Consider the following 17,630-nt stretch of genomic DNA (forward strand, 5'->3'; position numbering starts at 1 on the left):
ACTCCTCCACACACCCATAGAGTCATTTGTTATTTTGCCCTTTACCTTTTTGACTTGTTTCGCAAAGGCTTTCATTTCTTTTTGTTTGAGTTGTTGGTGAAATTGGTGCTGGCCATATCCCAAAAATCTTGGTTTGTCCGACCACCACCATCTACTGGCCACAACTGAAATATCCTCCCTTTTCTCCTCTTAAGTTCATAGCCCTACTCATGTGGATGAGGCTATTTTCTCGTTTGATTACTATACATTGGGATATTCATATGTGGTTATTATGAAACCTATGGGCTATAAATCCTCACCCACAGTTTTTTGGATACTTTTCCTTTAAAAGTTTGTTTTATTTCCTCTAACATATGCTTGCCTCTAAGGCTTACTCTCTTTTTTTATGGGCAGTTGAATTTAAGCTCCATCACAGAGTATGGGGGCAGCAAATAACGAAACTTAGTTGCGCCCTGTGAGAGAAATGAGGAGAAGTCTTAAGGCGTAGAGGAAACCCCAAACAATAATATATCTTCTATGACTAGGACAATGGATGTTCTAAGGCTTTTTGTAGTAGGATTTAGTTTAGCATGGATAGACGAATGGATGATGAGGGTAATTTTGGTAATGTTTAATCAATTACTAGAAAAGAGCATGCAAATCCCTCAAAGCCTATTGTGGCTGAACAGATAATTTAATTTGTGGCTTAAAAATCAAAGAAAATGGAAAATGAAGAAGATTTCTCTAACTGGTACTAGTAAATCGGATAAAATTAAATGATGTTTTTTAACTAGAAATTATTACAATATTTATTCGAGCTTATTGGACAGGAAGATTAAGGGAATTGACATCATTAAGTTACTGAAAAGAAAATGCCAGATACCCATCTCGCAAGCCTGACTATACATATATGTTTCAGTGTTGGCCACTACACATTTCCATAGTCTTTAGCGAGATCTGGCCGGGTGAGATGATTCAATTTGGTTCTTTTATGTTAATTTCTTATGAAATTTACATACGAGAATTATTCTTCCCAAATTTAACCATTTTTCACCCGCACTGTGCATCATCTTTTCGTATAACTTTACAATCCCTTAACCTTATTTTTAGATTTCGATTTGTTACTACTAATGTACCAACAAATCGAAATCTATTTTTAAAGACATTGCTGAATTCACCTGATTGGCGAACGATCACACAATGTCTTGTTTCTAGTCAACAACAATTACTGTGATAACTATATGAAACTGGTTTCTAAGGACACAACAACAATTCTAACGACAATATTAGTAATGTTTTTTTCCTTATTTTTTAACTTTTGTTCCTTCTCTTTTACTTTCAAAGGCTTTTAACAAAATAATATATTGTAGCAAATATTATTTTGTAAAAAAAGAAAAAAGAATCACATTTTTCAATACATTAAATTTTAAATTTCTTCTATTTACTTCCTCTTTTATTTCTAAAGACTTTTAACCGCACGCACCATCTTCATAAAAATGACAAAATTTTCAGATACTCTCTTTTGTGGTTTCCATTGTAACATGATCGATACTGGAAATTCATGGTAAATTAAAGAAACTTGCACAAGGCATTCGAATACAATTGGTGTGTAGGTGCTCTTAATATAGGCCACATTGTTGAAATGTAACCGCAAATTGTTTATTCGTAACATAATTATCAAAATTGGTGAGGGTTGGGTTTTAAGAAGGATTACAGAACAAAAACAAAAGCTAAAGGAAATTAATAAATTTCAGAATGATTATTAAACGATTTTCCAACATTTTTATAGATATATTTATTCCTACTTATTTTGGTCTCTACTACAAACAAAATTTCTTTTGTTTGGCAAAATTTAAAAACTATCAAACAACACCTCTGGTATTTAGAGATAAAATGAATTCATTAAACATATACGTATACCATACTATTTCATTGTTGGGATTCAAAAAATAAATTTTATAAATTAAAATATAGTCAAACATATACTCTTGCTCATGTAGCCATTCAACCATGTTGAATTGTATTTTTTTTCCTCTAATTGTCATGTATGATGGTTGTTCAAAAGTTTCTCTATATAACAGCTAATTCGAATTCAATATTCAAAGAATGATAACAATGCGCATTGTATAAATTCCATTATAAAACAATTTCAATAATTAAAATTCTATTAGAAATTTTAATATCGAAACATTTCATACTTTCATGCTGGGAGCTATTACAAGTCATCGAAGCAAATTCAAACTCCATTGAAATACTGCAATATCCATAGGAGAGAGAGTAAACGAAGGGGTGCTAACAGTTTTTCATTATTGGAGAAAATGTGAAAAACTGAAAAAATGCAGCACAGGTGTTTTTTGTAACAAATAATTAAATTTAAATTGAAAATGAGAAACAAAAACCAACAGCAATACCTAAAGCATATATCATATAATAGCAATAGCATAAAATATTTATTTGCATATGAAGTTTAGAACCACGAAAAATCACACAAACCCCATCAATGAAATTCTGCAATTGGTAGATTGTAAATATTTTCTAGCCAAGTAAATCAACATAAAACACAATGTGTCACCAGCAAACTTTTAGTCAACAAATAAACGCTACATAATTCCCAGGGTTATAAAAAATTTGTAACTCTTTCATAAGGCCATTAATTTTAAATTGTTATCAACGCGTATATAAAAATAAAGATGTGTTGTTCGCTATATTGGCGTAAAAGATGATTGAAAAAGTGTAGTAAATCGATTATTTGTCCACTGGATCGCTTCCCGCTCGTATTCATCGTCAGAGAACAAAATAAATGCCCTACAGACAATATTAAATTCCTGGGCTGACGAAATATTTCGGCCGCAGACCTTGGACTTTCAAACAAGACTCAGTACTATCGCCCTCAGCACGCATCAACTTACGAAAGGAGTTACCTCCCTTCATTTCTATTGCGCAATGGCCACCAAAATATTCAGATCTCAATGCATTGGAGTTTTGCGCCAGGGGCATTGAAGCTAACAATGGCGTTTTAGGAGAAAGTCTAAAGGACAGTTTATATTTAATACAGTTTCAAAGAACATATGAATAATAAAACTATTTCACAGCATCACGAGACGTTCTGGCAAAAAAAAATGCAGATTACTTGAACTTGCAAGTCCGGATTTATTTTGCACTAATTTAAATTTTAGAACAAGTAAATTATGATACGCGTATCATATTTAAAAAAAAGTGAGGTTATGAATTAACCTTTATCGCTATTAAAAAATTCTAATTACTTAGTATGACTTTTCCTTGTACTTTGCATTAATAATAAATCGTGTAGAAATCCTAAGAGATGATTATAACAATTCTCCCTCCAGGAATTCCCCCTTGGATAAAAAAATATTATTATTAGTATTATTGTAGCCACTCAAAAGGCTTCTTTAAAGAATTTTTGCTATATCATTCTGTATACAACTCATAAAAAATAACTCAGCTCATATAAATTATCAATTATTTTTATACACATGAATAAAAAGAAATCAAATCACAATGACTCGGCGGAATCAAAAAGAGGACGTGATTGCAAGTGAGATTAATGTTTGTCAACAATTTTCTACAACTAGATACATACGTTCATATAAAAATAAATATCCAATGTTGGTAAAGGTCATAAAATGATCAGAAACCCATATTAGGTAAGCGGGAGAACATGGTGATAAGGTTGAGTGGAGGCATTAAACTAAAGAAGCCACCAGAGTAGCCATACTGGTAAAGTATTCGAAAGACCGGAATGACAATGAAGTGAATATTCAAATTACAAGCAATTGTTTAAATTACAAACCAGATGGAATATTACTACAAGGTTCATGCGCTAAATGTATACAAAAAAACCTAATGAATAAAGGTCTAAAACATAACTAGTTTGCCATAAACCATGCTCTTTACTATGACAATGAAATTGGACATCATCATTTAATCGATAATTCTTGTTTGTTACCCAGATGAAATGCATTACCATTCGAGTTGGTAACTCTATTATAAACAAATATAATATCCAGAGAATGTAAACAATAGTCGCTCTTATCTTTCTCTCTCTCACACAGCTTTTGATGACAACGATTAATTCGTTCTTGCGTCATCTATAAAGTATAGCGCTTTCTCCTCTCTCTGTTTAGTTTTCATTCATCGGTGTCGTGTGTAAGTCGCATAACAATCCGTATATTTTGCTACAATGGCTGTTCTACAAGTTTTTGTGATTCTGCTGATCACTGTAATCACCATGGCTTTGCATTTTATTCGCAAACATTTAAACTATTGGGCAGATCGTGGAGTGGTTCACAATAAACCAGATTTATTCTATGGCAACATGAAAGCAGTGGGCACAAAACAACCTCTAAAACAGCCATTCCGTGATTTGTATGAAAAATATAAAGATAAGGCTCCATTTGGAGGCTTCTATTTGAGTTTGAGAAGAGCTGTTGTTCTCTTTGACCTTGAACTTATCAAAAGGGTTATGATAACGGATTTCAATGATTTCTCTCACCGTGGTGGTTATTATAATGAGAAAGATGATCCCTTGTCGGGGCATCTGTTTCAACTGGATGGGCCCAAATGGAAGCAAATGAGAACAAAGCTAACACCCACTTTTACTTCAGGCAAAATGAAATTCATGTTCCCCACTGTTGTCGAGGTGGGTGAACGATTTGTCAACATTTTGCAGGAATTAATCCGTAAAGAGGAAGTCGATAAAGAAGGCCTAGAAATTCGAGAGCTCTTGGCGCGTTTCACAACCGACGTGATAGGAAGTTGCGCCTTTGGTTTGGAGTGCAATAGTTTAAAGGATCCTGAAGCTAAGTTCCGTAAAATGGGTCAGAAAGTATTCACAGAGCGTCGCCATGGTAGATTTTTATTTGCCTTTGCCCAAGCCTATCCTGATATGGCTAGGAAATTTGGTTTGGCTTTTATTCCAGAAGATGTAAGCAACTTCTTTATGAAAGTAGTCAGGGACACTGTAGAATATAGGGAACGCGAAAAGATTGAGAGAAATGATTTCATGAATCTTCTAATAGAATTGAAAAATCGTAATGACACTGAAGGTTTAACTTTGGAAGAAATAGCTGCTCAAGCCTTTGTATTCTTCTTGGCTGGCTTCGAAACTAGTTCCAGCACCATGGGATTTTCTTTATATGAATTGGCCATTAACCAGGATATGCAAAGTAAAGTGAGACAAGAAATTAATGAAGTTTTACAAAACTACGACAACAAACTAACCTATGAAGGAGTTAAAGAATTGAAATATCTACAACAGATTTTATATGGTAAGATTAAGGAAGTTAAATAAAGTACGCTTACGATCATCTGTTTTTGTATTCTAGAAACTATGAGGAAATATTCTGTGGCCTCCTTAGTGATTCGTAAAGCTTTGACTGATTACAAAGTTCCCAACTCTCCATATACCATTGAAAAAGGTACAGTTGTGATTATACCCATCGATGCCATACACCACGATCCAGCTATATATCCCAATCCTTCGGAGTTTATTCCAGAACGTTTTACTCCCGAGGAAATAACCAAGAGACATTCTATGGCTTGGCTACCCTTTGGCGAGGGTCCTAGAAATTGTATTGGTCTTAGGTTTGGTAAAATGCAAGCCATGGTTGGTTTGGCATTATTGCTGCGTAACTTCAAATTCACATTGGCTCCGAAAACCCCCGTACCTTTGGTTTACGATGAGAAGGCTTTGGTTTTAACTGCTAAGGGTGGTATATATCTCAATTTGGAAAGTATTACAAATTAGTTGTAGATTTTACAAACAATGGCTCTTAATATTGTATTTGATGAACAAAAAAAAACTTAAGTCAAATTATTTGTATTAAAAATCTGATCTCGAATGACTTTGCAGCTTACAATTGGATATTGTGACAATATATGTATGTAAAAATATTTTACCAAAATTGTTGAGGTTGTTTGTGAGATACATTATATATGTTGTGAAGTGTTGTGATATTAATGTCGAGTTTGTTATAAGATTATTTATTATATGTGCAATATAGATAAGATATTAGTGTGTAGAAAAAAAAAATTGTGAATTTGTTGTATTTCTATGCAGCAAAATTGTTTTGCTTATAAATATATATTTATGTATAAACCAAATGTAGAGTCTTTCAATTGGATGCCTACAAAGATGCAGTTTTTTTCTTTTCTACAGCCAATGTGAATATTTTCTGTGGATATCACTTTCTTTAGATAGAGCTAAAGTAGAAATAACATCAATTTAACCTTCATTATTGTTCTTCAATCAATCTGTGGAAGAATAATAGATACTTTATATTGAAAAGTCAAATGAATAGATCATTGTTTACATTATTTATCAGTAGTCTGAGGTTGATCAATAAGTACGAAGCTTACAATGTCACCTAAAAGTTATCCAAATTAATGTTTGTTTATGATACTTTCTCTTCCTCTTACCTCAAAACGTATGAATTTTACATGTTTAATACTATTGCCGAGTGAAAAAATTTTTAATTTCGATTAGAACCCTTTAAAATTGTTAGTGTGATTACCGCTATTTTATTTTTTCTTGTTCTTGAAACATGTTTTTTAAATCTTAATGGTTTCTTCGAAATACGATCAGTGGTTTTTATGATGAGTGGTTTTCAGATTTTAATATATCTGCTGATTACCATAATCCCATTAACTCAAGTAGCACGATTTTTATCTGTGAATCGCATTACATCCAAGTGATTGCTTCTAAAGCAATGTATTTGGGTTAAAGCGTATAAAAATTGAATCACAGACATTTTACCAAATACTAGGAGTATTTCCTCGGTGTTATTAAAAAAAAATAATAGTAAACAATCAAACATTAACATAACATAACTACATATGTTATGTTAAAAGGTTCTGATTTTTTTAGATTTTTATTTTTATTAGTCAGTATCTCATCATCTATTGGGTAATATTTGAGATTTTAATTTCAAAAGAATGCAACTGAACTTTTAAATTTGTGTCACAGCTATAATTAAACAATATTTTTCATTTTAATTCCCCCATTGTAATTAATTATTGTCCATTATCTCGAGCAAGTGAATCTCTTCACACTCACAAAACAGATAACCAAGCATATGAAGTGTGTTTGTTGAATGCAAATGAAAATGACCTCTCTTTAGTTATCGCACACTAGTTCAATCTCTCAAGTCGAGGGCGACGAAGACGTGTGAAAACTTTTGTATGGGTTTGTCAAGATAGCCAGCGAGGCCTATTGTGTAAATATAACAAATTGCCGTAATTAGTTTAAGCAAAAGTAAACTAAGCTTAAGTAAATGAAGAACACACGCACATAGTATGACGGAGCAATCCTAAATACATCTACACAGATATTGGGGATGTAAAAGTCTCATACATCTACATACATTAGGTTATCTTATGGCAATATAATCTTCAGTTGAGAATACAGATTGCGTGTTCAAATGAGTGCTTGTTTGAATGAGAGTTTTGTTTTTATCGTAGAAGAGAAATGTGTGATAGCATTGATGAAATATATGCGTGATTACAGTTTACAACATTTTTTCACCATAAGTGATAAATTACCAACAACTTCACAGCAAAATTATCACCCAAAACTTTTGTTTCTTATTTGTCTGTCATTTTGCCAATTCGTCTTTGTTTTGCACCAAAGAAAACTCCAAATGGCGTGTTCTTTAAAAAACACTGTGTGGTAACGAAAATGAGTATTAAAAATAAAGGAAATATGTATATATATTTTTTATATTTTATTGATTCCATAAAAATTCGTTTAACTCAAGTGATGTGAGAATTTATGGAAAAAGAAAATAGTAGAAATGGAATCCAAAGTGTTTGCTTATAAAATGTATGAATGCGAACAGACACACACCAATATTCTGGGATATTTTCGCTTTTGTCCAACTGCCTTACTCTATTTGTTCGTTGGCAATTTTAATATATGATTTATTTACAATAAACACGCAATTCTTTGTTATACGAGTATATACTTAAGTAAGTATGTACACTATGGGGTAAAAGTGTTACGAAATCTACAAGTGGAATAAAGTAAAAGGAAGCAATTTCATTGAGAAAAATTATAATAATTTATTAGGAAACACTTCATTATAAAAATACAAATCTATTCCTACTAAACCCAAAATTTTTAGAAAGTGAAAAAACAACTTCTAGGAATGAATGAAAATCGCTCCAATTATATGATTTACGAAATATTAAGGACAAATTTCTTTAAACAAATTAAATTTTAATTGGAATAAAATTTATAATCTTTGCTTCAAAAATTTTTTTCATTAAATTTAGGACACAAATTTTGTAAATTTGCGTTCCACCGTTAAAGTCGCATGTCTTTGAAGTAAGGCGAATTTTTGATTTAAAGAAATTGTCTTTAAATTAACATAAATATTGAAACTTTAGATTTAAGATAAAAACGCTTCAAATATAGGCTAAGACTTATTTTGAGGATTTTGCGTCTTTGGTTTAAAGTTTATTATTAAGAAAACTTTTTTTACTTTGAAGTATCCGTTATAATTTGGACTTTTAAACTGGCATTTGTTTGTACGTGAGTACCTTTATTAATAAACCGTGAAAAGAGAATGAAAATTTGATAAATGAGATCTGTATCCTAATTTTAATTTTATTGGTCCTAGATTTAAAGCTAGATAGGTCGCTAAAAATTTCTTTATTTTAAAAAAGCCGCATCTTTGGCTCGGAATCAATACCAAAATCCTTAAGGGAAAGTCAAAATCTTTGGATCCAAATAAACTTTTTTTTGAGTGTATAGAATACGGTTATATGAAACTCACATTTAGATAATGAAGGCGGGATATGACATAGCTCATTCCCTCAATTATTATTATGGCCCTGATTCGAGTTAGTTGGATTAGAAATCAATAAATATAGATGGTATATCATAGTATGGATCTATGCAATAAGTTTTCCTATGACACAAGGAACCTTCGTTTACAAGAGCAAACTTCAAACAAATGGAAAATAGTCATAATACCAAATAGTCATAATTTATATTTCAGATTCAAATATATTCCCTAAATGTAGTACAATGTTTATATGAATATAGTGAAGGGTTATCTACATATTTCCGATTTCTTAATTTCAGTCAGATGAGGATTACACTTAGGTTAGGTTGGGTATGGTAATGGAGGATGACACGAATCCATGCTAAATGGATATGTGCCCACTTAGACCATAGTTGGTCCACTGCGGTTCCTCAAACTTCTTTCCATCTTCCTCTTCGTGTCTGTCTCACTCCGGCCGGAATGAGTCCATCCTATGATAATGTGTCCTTCGGATGCGCATTCTCGCAAGTCGGTCATTTTGGTAGATCTCGTATATATATCACCCTATGGTATCTTGCTTAAAGGTATAAAAACTTCCTCTTCGTGTCTGTCTCACTCCGGCCGGAATGAGTCCATCCTATGATAATGTGTCCTTCGGATGCGCATTCGCGCAAGTCGGTCATTTAGGTAGATCTCGTATATATATCACCCTATGGTATCTTGCTTAAAGGTATAAAAACGCATAACACTATAAGTAGCCAAAATGGTTTTGCATTGAAGAATTTTTACACTATTATATTATTTTATTTAATCATTCCGGTAACTATCAAAAAATTCTCTCCCGCTGTATGGAGCCATTTGGACTTATCCAAAACGTCATTTTTGCCCATCACAGTACTTGAATAATATAAATTGAATAATATAAATACTAGGAATTGTCTATTGGATCCAATGGCATTGTGTATGCGTTTATTAGATTCTGTATTAAAGAAGGCATAAAACATTCATGCTATACTTCTACATCATGGCCACTTCAACACTCCACTCCTAGTTGTCCTCTTTTTTTTATATTTCCACTTATTCATTCATCTATCCATTCATCCGGTCGTCTATGGAAAAGTCAAGCGGCAGGCCATTGTTCTCAGACAGAGCGGCTGGCCAAACGACACGCAGGCAGTTAGTCAGTCGCCCCTTAGAGCACTCTTGTATTGGTTGATGGTGTTGACTTTGTCAATGGCCTGATGATTGTCATGTTGATAATCGTTTGACAGCCCTAAAAAATCATCATTGCAATAATCGCCTACTATTTATGTTCGACTATGACTACTTTTAATACTCTCTTGGCTTTGGCCATGACTATAATATTGGCAATATTCCCAATTACACTCATTTTCTCATTATGGCTTACTCTCCTTCTCTCTTGTATAGCTTTGGCATATAATTGATGAAGTGAAATGTCTTAATTTATGCGGGTTTTGATATGAGAGTTATTAATACAAATGATTGTTTGAGCATTATTCTTCCCGTGTTATTTTTTTCTTCTTTGTGTTGTTGGTTTTGTAGTTTATGTTGAAAAACGATCAAAATATCTTTTGCGAGGCTTGCCTGAAGATTGTTGGATAAGAGGGACTCGTTGGATATGAGTGTTGGCATTGCGAGGGAGTTTTTTGTTTTGTAAATGGTTAGTCGAGTGTGTTTGATGCCCTTTACGAATTGTGATTAATTTGTTTTTAAGTCAATTTCCACTTTTTCCGGAATGGACGACAACTTAATTCTTTTTTTTACTTAGTTGAGATTGTTGTTGTCGTGAGTTGACACAATACTCTTGACGAATTGTGCCAATGTAAATATTCGTCAAGATTTGTGTATTTTTTTTTTGGAAACTTCCGGAAGCAGCTGCATCAATTTGTGGTGAAATGTTCTTTATTTGAGACAAATTGAAAATAAACTAGGGAAATTTAAAAAATGTGAAACTATGAAAATTTGTAAAGCTAATTTAGCACATATTATTATTTAGGAATACAAATGAGGCAAAAGAAAAGATCGGAAGGCCCAAATTAGCACTAAAACGGTGGGATGGAAACAATGGGAAATCTAAGACCAATGAAAAACAATTCAATGTCAAGAAAAATTAGAATTAGAAAGAAACTCATTAAGTATTTCGACATGGACTAAGCATTTTCTATAGTACGACCCTATAAAATGCCATGGACATGGAGATAATAAACACTTCAAATGTTATTTCTAAATAATGATTTTAATTTATTTTCTATTGCTCGTTATATGTGTGCCATCAAAATCTTCTTGGCCATATTATTATTTTTATTATTTGCTTTATTTAACATCGATATAATTAGTATTGTTTTTGTAGAATAATAATATTCCTTGGATTAGCCTTTAACAAAAGAATTCCATTGCACTGACTCAATGTGGACAACTTATCGACATAAATAATTTAAACTGATCACTTTACATTCAAATGAAAAACAAGTCCCGTGGATTTACAATGCTATCAGCGAAAATGCCAATGTTCACACAAATGAAGAACAAAGTACATACTTCAAAATAAATATTAAAGCTATTTATTTTTATTGCAATATGTTGATTCTCAGCAACATGGTTATAGTTACAATATCAGTTTTCTTCTTTATTGTCATTTATGAACACCGAGTTTCCATTAATTATCTGAGGTTAATCCTTTAAGAATGCCATAATTGCCATATCCAGTGCTTCATTTACAGAAATTATATTTTTTTGTTTATAAGGGTGGATTGTGAAAAAGTGTTAATTCAAATAGAAATATTTGAAGTACTCATCTTTTGAAACTTTAAAAGAGTGTAGATAATTAGCACAGATATGTTGGTTTAGGTTATAGACCTACGTAGAAAAATTAAGCCGCTCAACTTATATAAAATTCAGAGTATTCGAATTATGTTTGAAGAAATAATTCCATTGCATTAAATTTAAGCTTCATTTCAACTCTATTTTTCTGTCAAAGTATGGAATTTTCTTAAACAAAACAACAATAATTATTATTTTTAATAAAATTTCTTCAATGTGACAAAAATTATATACTTATGCTATGGTCACACTGGGCAAATATTTGACAGAAATCAAAAAAGAATGCGTCGCCACAGACAAAGCAACAAACATTTTTAGCTCATATTGGATATATAACATCATGGTAGGATTATTTTCCGAAACCCTTATCCAGATATTTGGAAAATGGTTCTGGAAAAATGTTTGACACTCATTTTGGTCAAATATTTGCCTAGTGTGACCATAGCCTTATTTGTGATATGTTGCAATTACTAAAATAATTTAATTAAATTTTTCTAAAATAAACCTACATTTTCTTTTATGGTGGGTTCGGTTTTTTCTGGGTGACTTCAACAGTATGAGGATTTTGCTCGAGTTAATGCTGAAAGATCTCTGTCCGTTCGCTATTTGAAATCACGCAAGCTTCCGACATCACAGACCTGGGGCAGAGTATAGTTCTTTTGGTCCGAATGTGTAAGTGTCTACCAGAATTATCACTCCTAGACTAAATTTGGTTCACCAGTGACACATCGGCACGCTTCATCTAACCATGTCTGGCCCATAGACCATTTATAGTTAGGTTAGGTTAGGTGGTAGCCCGATGTATCAGGCTCACTTAGACTTAGACGTTTTGAAACCCTCAGAAATGTCACCAGCATTTCTGAGGTGGGATAATCCACCGCTGAAAAACTTTTTGGTGTTCGGTCGAAGCAGGAATCGAACCCACGACCTTGTGTATGCAAGGCGGGCATGCTAACCATTGCACCACGGTGGCTCCATTTTTAGTTCATGTAGTTAATTTTTTGTAGGGAAAAGCAAAGGGATAGCAAAACTATTCAAATATTGTCTAAGAAAATCAGTTTCTTTCCCTTTGTTATAATTTATATCCCACAAAATACATATTACCTTTTTAACGCTCTCAATTATATCCATCCTCATGTAGGTTTTCTGTATTCCATGTTGACAAGTGCAATTCATATTATGAAAATTGCGAAAATTATGAAAATTACTCTCATATATTTTCTTGAAAAAAAAAAAAACAAACAAGTTAATGATCCATTTTGTATACAGAAGCTTTAATCAAGGCCATAATGTTGTGCACTTATGTTGTAATAAATTTACATTTCATTCGCCAAAATGCACAATTTTCCAGAGTAATTTTTCCTGCCATTTTTGTTTGGTTGGTGGTAATTTTAATTGTCATCATATTTTGTTGCTGAGTTTTTGCAAATAAATGTGGCCCAAATGTTAACGATAAAGTTATGGCTGTACAATAGCCATTTGACCTAAAAGTGTCAATTTATGCAATAAATCGCGTTTTTGTTCTTGATGGCTTTCTTGTTGTTCTTGTTGTTCATGTTTTTGACTTTTCTCGATAATGGGTCTGTGGCAGCAGTAACAAATCATAGCCGGCAACAAGTGGCCAATTAAGAATTATCATTACAGCGTGGAAAATCGTCAACACAAAACAAAATGACCAGAAAAAGTGAAATGATATGAAATTAAGTAATTAAAAGCAAATTTTTGTAAATTGGATGAATGGGTAAGTGGGAAAGGCCTATGAAAAATAAAAGTGTTTGTGACAAGACAAGAAATACAACAACAACGAAAAAGAGGGTCAAAAGGCCAGTGAACATTTGATTTTTATTTTTACGACGACACCAAGCAGAAGCTGCTGATACGATTATTTATGTTTTCCGGGCATGTGATAACATATAATACATTTTTAATTTAATAAATACAATTTTTAAATACAAGAATTAATGGACCTTCGTGAAATGGGAATTAAGGATGATAGATATATATCTCGTATTTCAAAAACTTCGAGGCGTATCCAAAACATATTATAGCGTTATCTAAATTTTTAGAACTTACACCCATCTTCCACTTTTATTCCTATAGCTGGGAAAATATGAATACTGAACTGTAGACAGACATGCATTTCTTATACTGCAAATCTGTAGATAGTTAAAGATCATGTCTTCAGCGGAGTCTAAAGATTTAAGTCCATGGTGAAGAGTGAATGATCTTCGGCGTGACATTTTAATTCCATTACCAGTTTGGGAGCTCCTGCTCTTGATAATTTTTAAATTAAAAGCTTTCACTGATTGACGAAATTCAAATTGATATACAAAAGGTATAATTGTAACATTTCTTTGCATGTCTCTCAACTGCGTTGATATTACATTCTCGTCTACTTTCCCTCCCCCGTCTCTACCACTCGCTATTCATTTCACTTCCTGTAACAAAAGCTATTTAAATAATTCCTTAAAGACATCAATCATTTAATCAATTATTACGCATTTGTTATATGTCCAAGTGACTGTCTGTCATTGTATCTGTCCGTCTGTCTATGTTTCTGTCTCTGAAGCTCTAGTTTTTGGGGGTATCTAACATTTTAAAGCATTTCACTTGTCACTCCGGTATTTCGTCATTGTCTTCACATTCCATTTTCTTGTTTCGAAGCTACAAAATCTACCGAAATATCACCATAGAATCAAATCTATTCTTTAGCCTGAAAGAGAGTGTCATCGATGCGTGGTGGTTCATGTAAACAATGTAAAGTAGTTTTATAGCTAATGGAAATTATGTTCGTGTTCTAACTGCAGACAATAATAATAAGGGTTGCTGAATGACGAGTTGCTATTTTCTTCCCCATCTGTGGCCAAGTGACTGAGATTGTGAGTGTATATTTTGTGACAATTCCATGTGAATCCATCACATGTGGGAAGCAGCCCTGCAATTCACTATCTAGAGTGGGGTACTCATCATCCAACTTCCTTTTACCCATACCCATTTTGATATGTAAGAAACTGACAAGTGTTAAAAGCTCCTTTACAAATATTTTAATGTACTTAGCAATATTGGAAGATAATGGACCCAATCCCTTCAGTGATTTTATTTTGTTTTGATTTTTTTTTTTCGTTACGCAGAATTCATTTGATCTGATGATGGCTGTCATTTCTACCTACCGCAGCAGTGATTGCTTTGTGTTGTTTCTGTACAATGTGGTTGGTGGCTGAAAGTGGTGGCAATTGAGTGCTGCTGAAAATGGTACACCTTCCAGTTGAGCAAAAGAGATATGAACAAGAGGCCTTCAGAGTTTATGGGAATGTATTAAAAACGAAAACAAAAAATGTTCTTAATATTCCTTTTGTTATTTTTGTGAATGTTTACAATTCCAGCTTGCTCTTTCTGCAATGGAATACGATCAGTTCATATATGTTTCATGAGTATAATGTTATATTTGGACGGGAGACATGTAATATTTTTGTCGCAAATATATTTTTTTCTGTCCATGTGTGCTGAAATCAGATACACAATTTTCAATAAAATGTTATTGCGACAAATATGAAACATGTTTGAAGTTATAACCTTCATTATCTGGGTGTGAGCGATGGCTTTCTATAAGAGGAACTCCATGAGGACCTTTCCATGATACGTCTTTAATTAGTTAAGAATTATTTTAATATATGTGATATTAGAGTGACCGCAACTTATATGGGGCAAAAAAAAAAAAAAAGTCGCAATCTTGTTCGCCTTAACTCCACAAAACAAATCCCCTTTCCAGATATTGGGATAGCCAAAATTTGAGCCCAATTAAACGACGTTAACACGTTCCGCCAAACTTTTTGGCCAAAAAATTGTTTTTTTTTTTTCAAATTTTGAGCAACGAGCGGCACGTGTTAACGTTGTATAATCGGACTCAAATTTTGGCTATCCCAATATTTGCAAAGGGGATTCGTTTTGTGGGGTTAAGGCAAATGCTCCTAGTGGCACCAGGCCAGCTAAAGGCTGGCGTAACTCGGTTTGACTCAGCGACGAGCGGCACGGTTAACGTCGTTTAATCGGGCTCAAATTTTGGTTATCCCAATATCTGGAAAGGGGATTCGTTTTGTGGGGTTAAGGCGAACAAGATTCCTACATTTTTTTGCCACATGTAAGTTGCGGTCACTCTAATGTGATATATTTGAAAATTGATAAATAAGTGCAATAGATGGTCTGTACGATTCCGATCTCAAATAGCTAGAGAAATGGCTTCATTACAAAACAAGCTCGCCCTTAGTCTTTAATTGAAGCAATTAAGGATTCAAAGGATTAATCCTTACACAAGGCGTGTATATGCGATATTTCTGGTATTATAGATTCTCTTGTTAAGAAACAATTTTTTTTATTATTATAAGGCCCTTTTGCTACAACACCTTCCAATGATCCTTCCTGCCTTTTTCACTCCTACTTCTAGATTGTAATTCCATGCCCGTACGCATTTTGCACTTTTCCAGACATCCTCACCCTTGTTTGCCCTTCCATACATATGCCATAGTTTGATGCGGTTTCCTGAATCTTTTGTTTGCTGCTGGCAGTGTTAATGTAAAACGCATTAATGCAATGTTTATGGAAATGTCACTTTAGATGTCAGTCACTCTTTTTTTTTGTGTGGTGTCTTTTCCATTTTGCCACTGACATTCACCAAAAAAGGAAAGTCTGCCTATGCGAATGGACGGAGAGACTATTAGGCGAGTGAAAAGGAATGTTTAATGTTATGCAGGAAACCCTTATTTGCCTTATAGGTTTCTGATAATGTGCCTATTGTTCTCTTCTTGATAGAGTAAATTTTTGTCACTGATTTGTTTATTAAATAAATATTAAGGCTCTTGGATATAAAAACCAATTTTGGAAAAAAACAACACCCCTTGAAAAAGAAATCAACAGTCCCTCCTCCATGGATAAAGTTTTTAACTCTCTAACGATTTAATTACAGTGTTTGTTTTGGTGGGAACTGTTCCATGTGTCACATCATTATAATCATCATCACCATCCAAACAACGTCATCATTGTCAACGTCAACGACCAAGGAAAGCGTCATAGTTATGGCGAGTATTGGTTGCATGTTTTATGGTTTATTTATGATGATATCCATCTGTGAGTAACTCCTTCTGTTCATAAATAAATATCATTTTGGTGGCTTTCTCTTTTTCGGGGTTAAAGTCAAATGTGTTCGTTCATGGGATCGTTGTCAATGCCAAAGGTTCCCTATACAATTTTTCCGCTTGTTAATTATTGGTTATAATTATTAAGAGGGCGTGTTCTTTGATGGTTTTGAAAATCATATCGTAATGCATTAAAAAGTCATATGACTTTTGTATGCTAATCATGGAATAAAGTGGAATTTGTTCCATAGAGAGAACTATAGGCGTTCTATTCTGGATGTCTCCGATTGTTAAGGGAATTAAACAATTGGGAAGAATCCCAAGTTAAGAGGGTACACTGGTGAAGTAAGAATGTTAAGTCCAGGTTTGGGCCATTGCCAAAATACTACTGTTACACCTTTGCTTCTTCATACACTGTACACTGGTGAAGTAAGAATGTTAAGTCCAGGTTTGGGCCATTGCCAAAATACTACTGTTACACCTTTGCTTCTTCATAAATGCAGTAGGTCTGAGAAAATAGCATAGATATAATCTTTGTGTAGAGCTCTACTAATGTGACTTCTTAAACGATTAGGGAAATCTTCCTGCGATAATCTTGAAAATGGATTTTCAGAACCTTCCACTAACTCAAGCAAAAATTATTCGTATAAGCCTATAAATTAATATAGTTCCCATATTACACATATTAGAATTAGATTCCTTTATGAATCAATCGATTTATTTGAAAGCTTGCATACTGGCCATAATTTCTCACTAAATGTAATGAATTTGGTTGAACTATGTTCAGATTGAGATATTTCTCTCAACTATCACAAAGCGCATAGTGTTAGAAATTGAATTTTGTGATAATTTTTATTGGTTCTGCTTTGACAGTCGATTAGTAGAATTTAGTAAA

The 17,630-nt window shown here is 33.2% G+C and overlaps 2 protein-coding genes across 4 annotated transcripts in view; one reads left to right on the forward strand and one right to left on the reverse strand.

The window, feature by feature from the left end:
- Positions 1 to 17,630, reverse strand: part of Fili (Fish-lips) — a 144,563-nt gene that overhangs the window by 96,303 nt on the left and 30,630 nt on the right. The window lies entirely within an intron of this gene.
- Positions 4,119 to 6,102, forward strand: LOC142241673 (cytochrome P450 6a8-like). The gene is made up of 2 exons (XM_075313461.1): positions 4,119 to 5,267; positions 5,325 to 6,102. Exons 1-2 carry the CDS (start codon positions 4,181 to 4,183, stop codon positions 5,744 to 5,746), a joined length of 1,509 nt encoding a protein of 502 aa, XP_075169576.1. The 5' UTR covers positions 4,119 to 4,180; the 3' UTR covers positions 5,747 to 6,102.

The sequence above is a fragment of the Haematobia irritans genome, chromosome 5 (assembly GCF_050003625.1).
Source record: "Haematobia irritans isolate KBUSLIRL chromosome 5, ASM5000362v1, whole genome shotgun sequence".
Lineage (NCBI taxonomy): Eukaryota > Metazoa > Arthropoda > Insecta > Diptera > Muscidae > Haematobia > Haematobia irritans.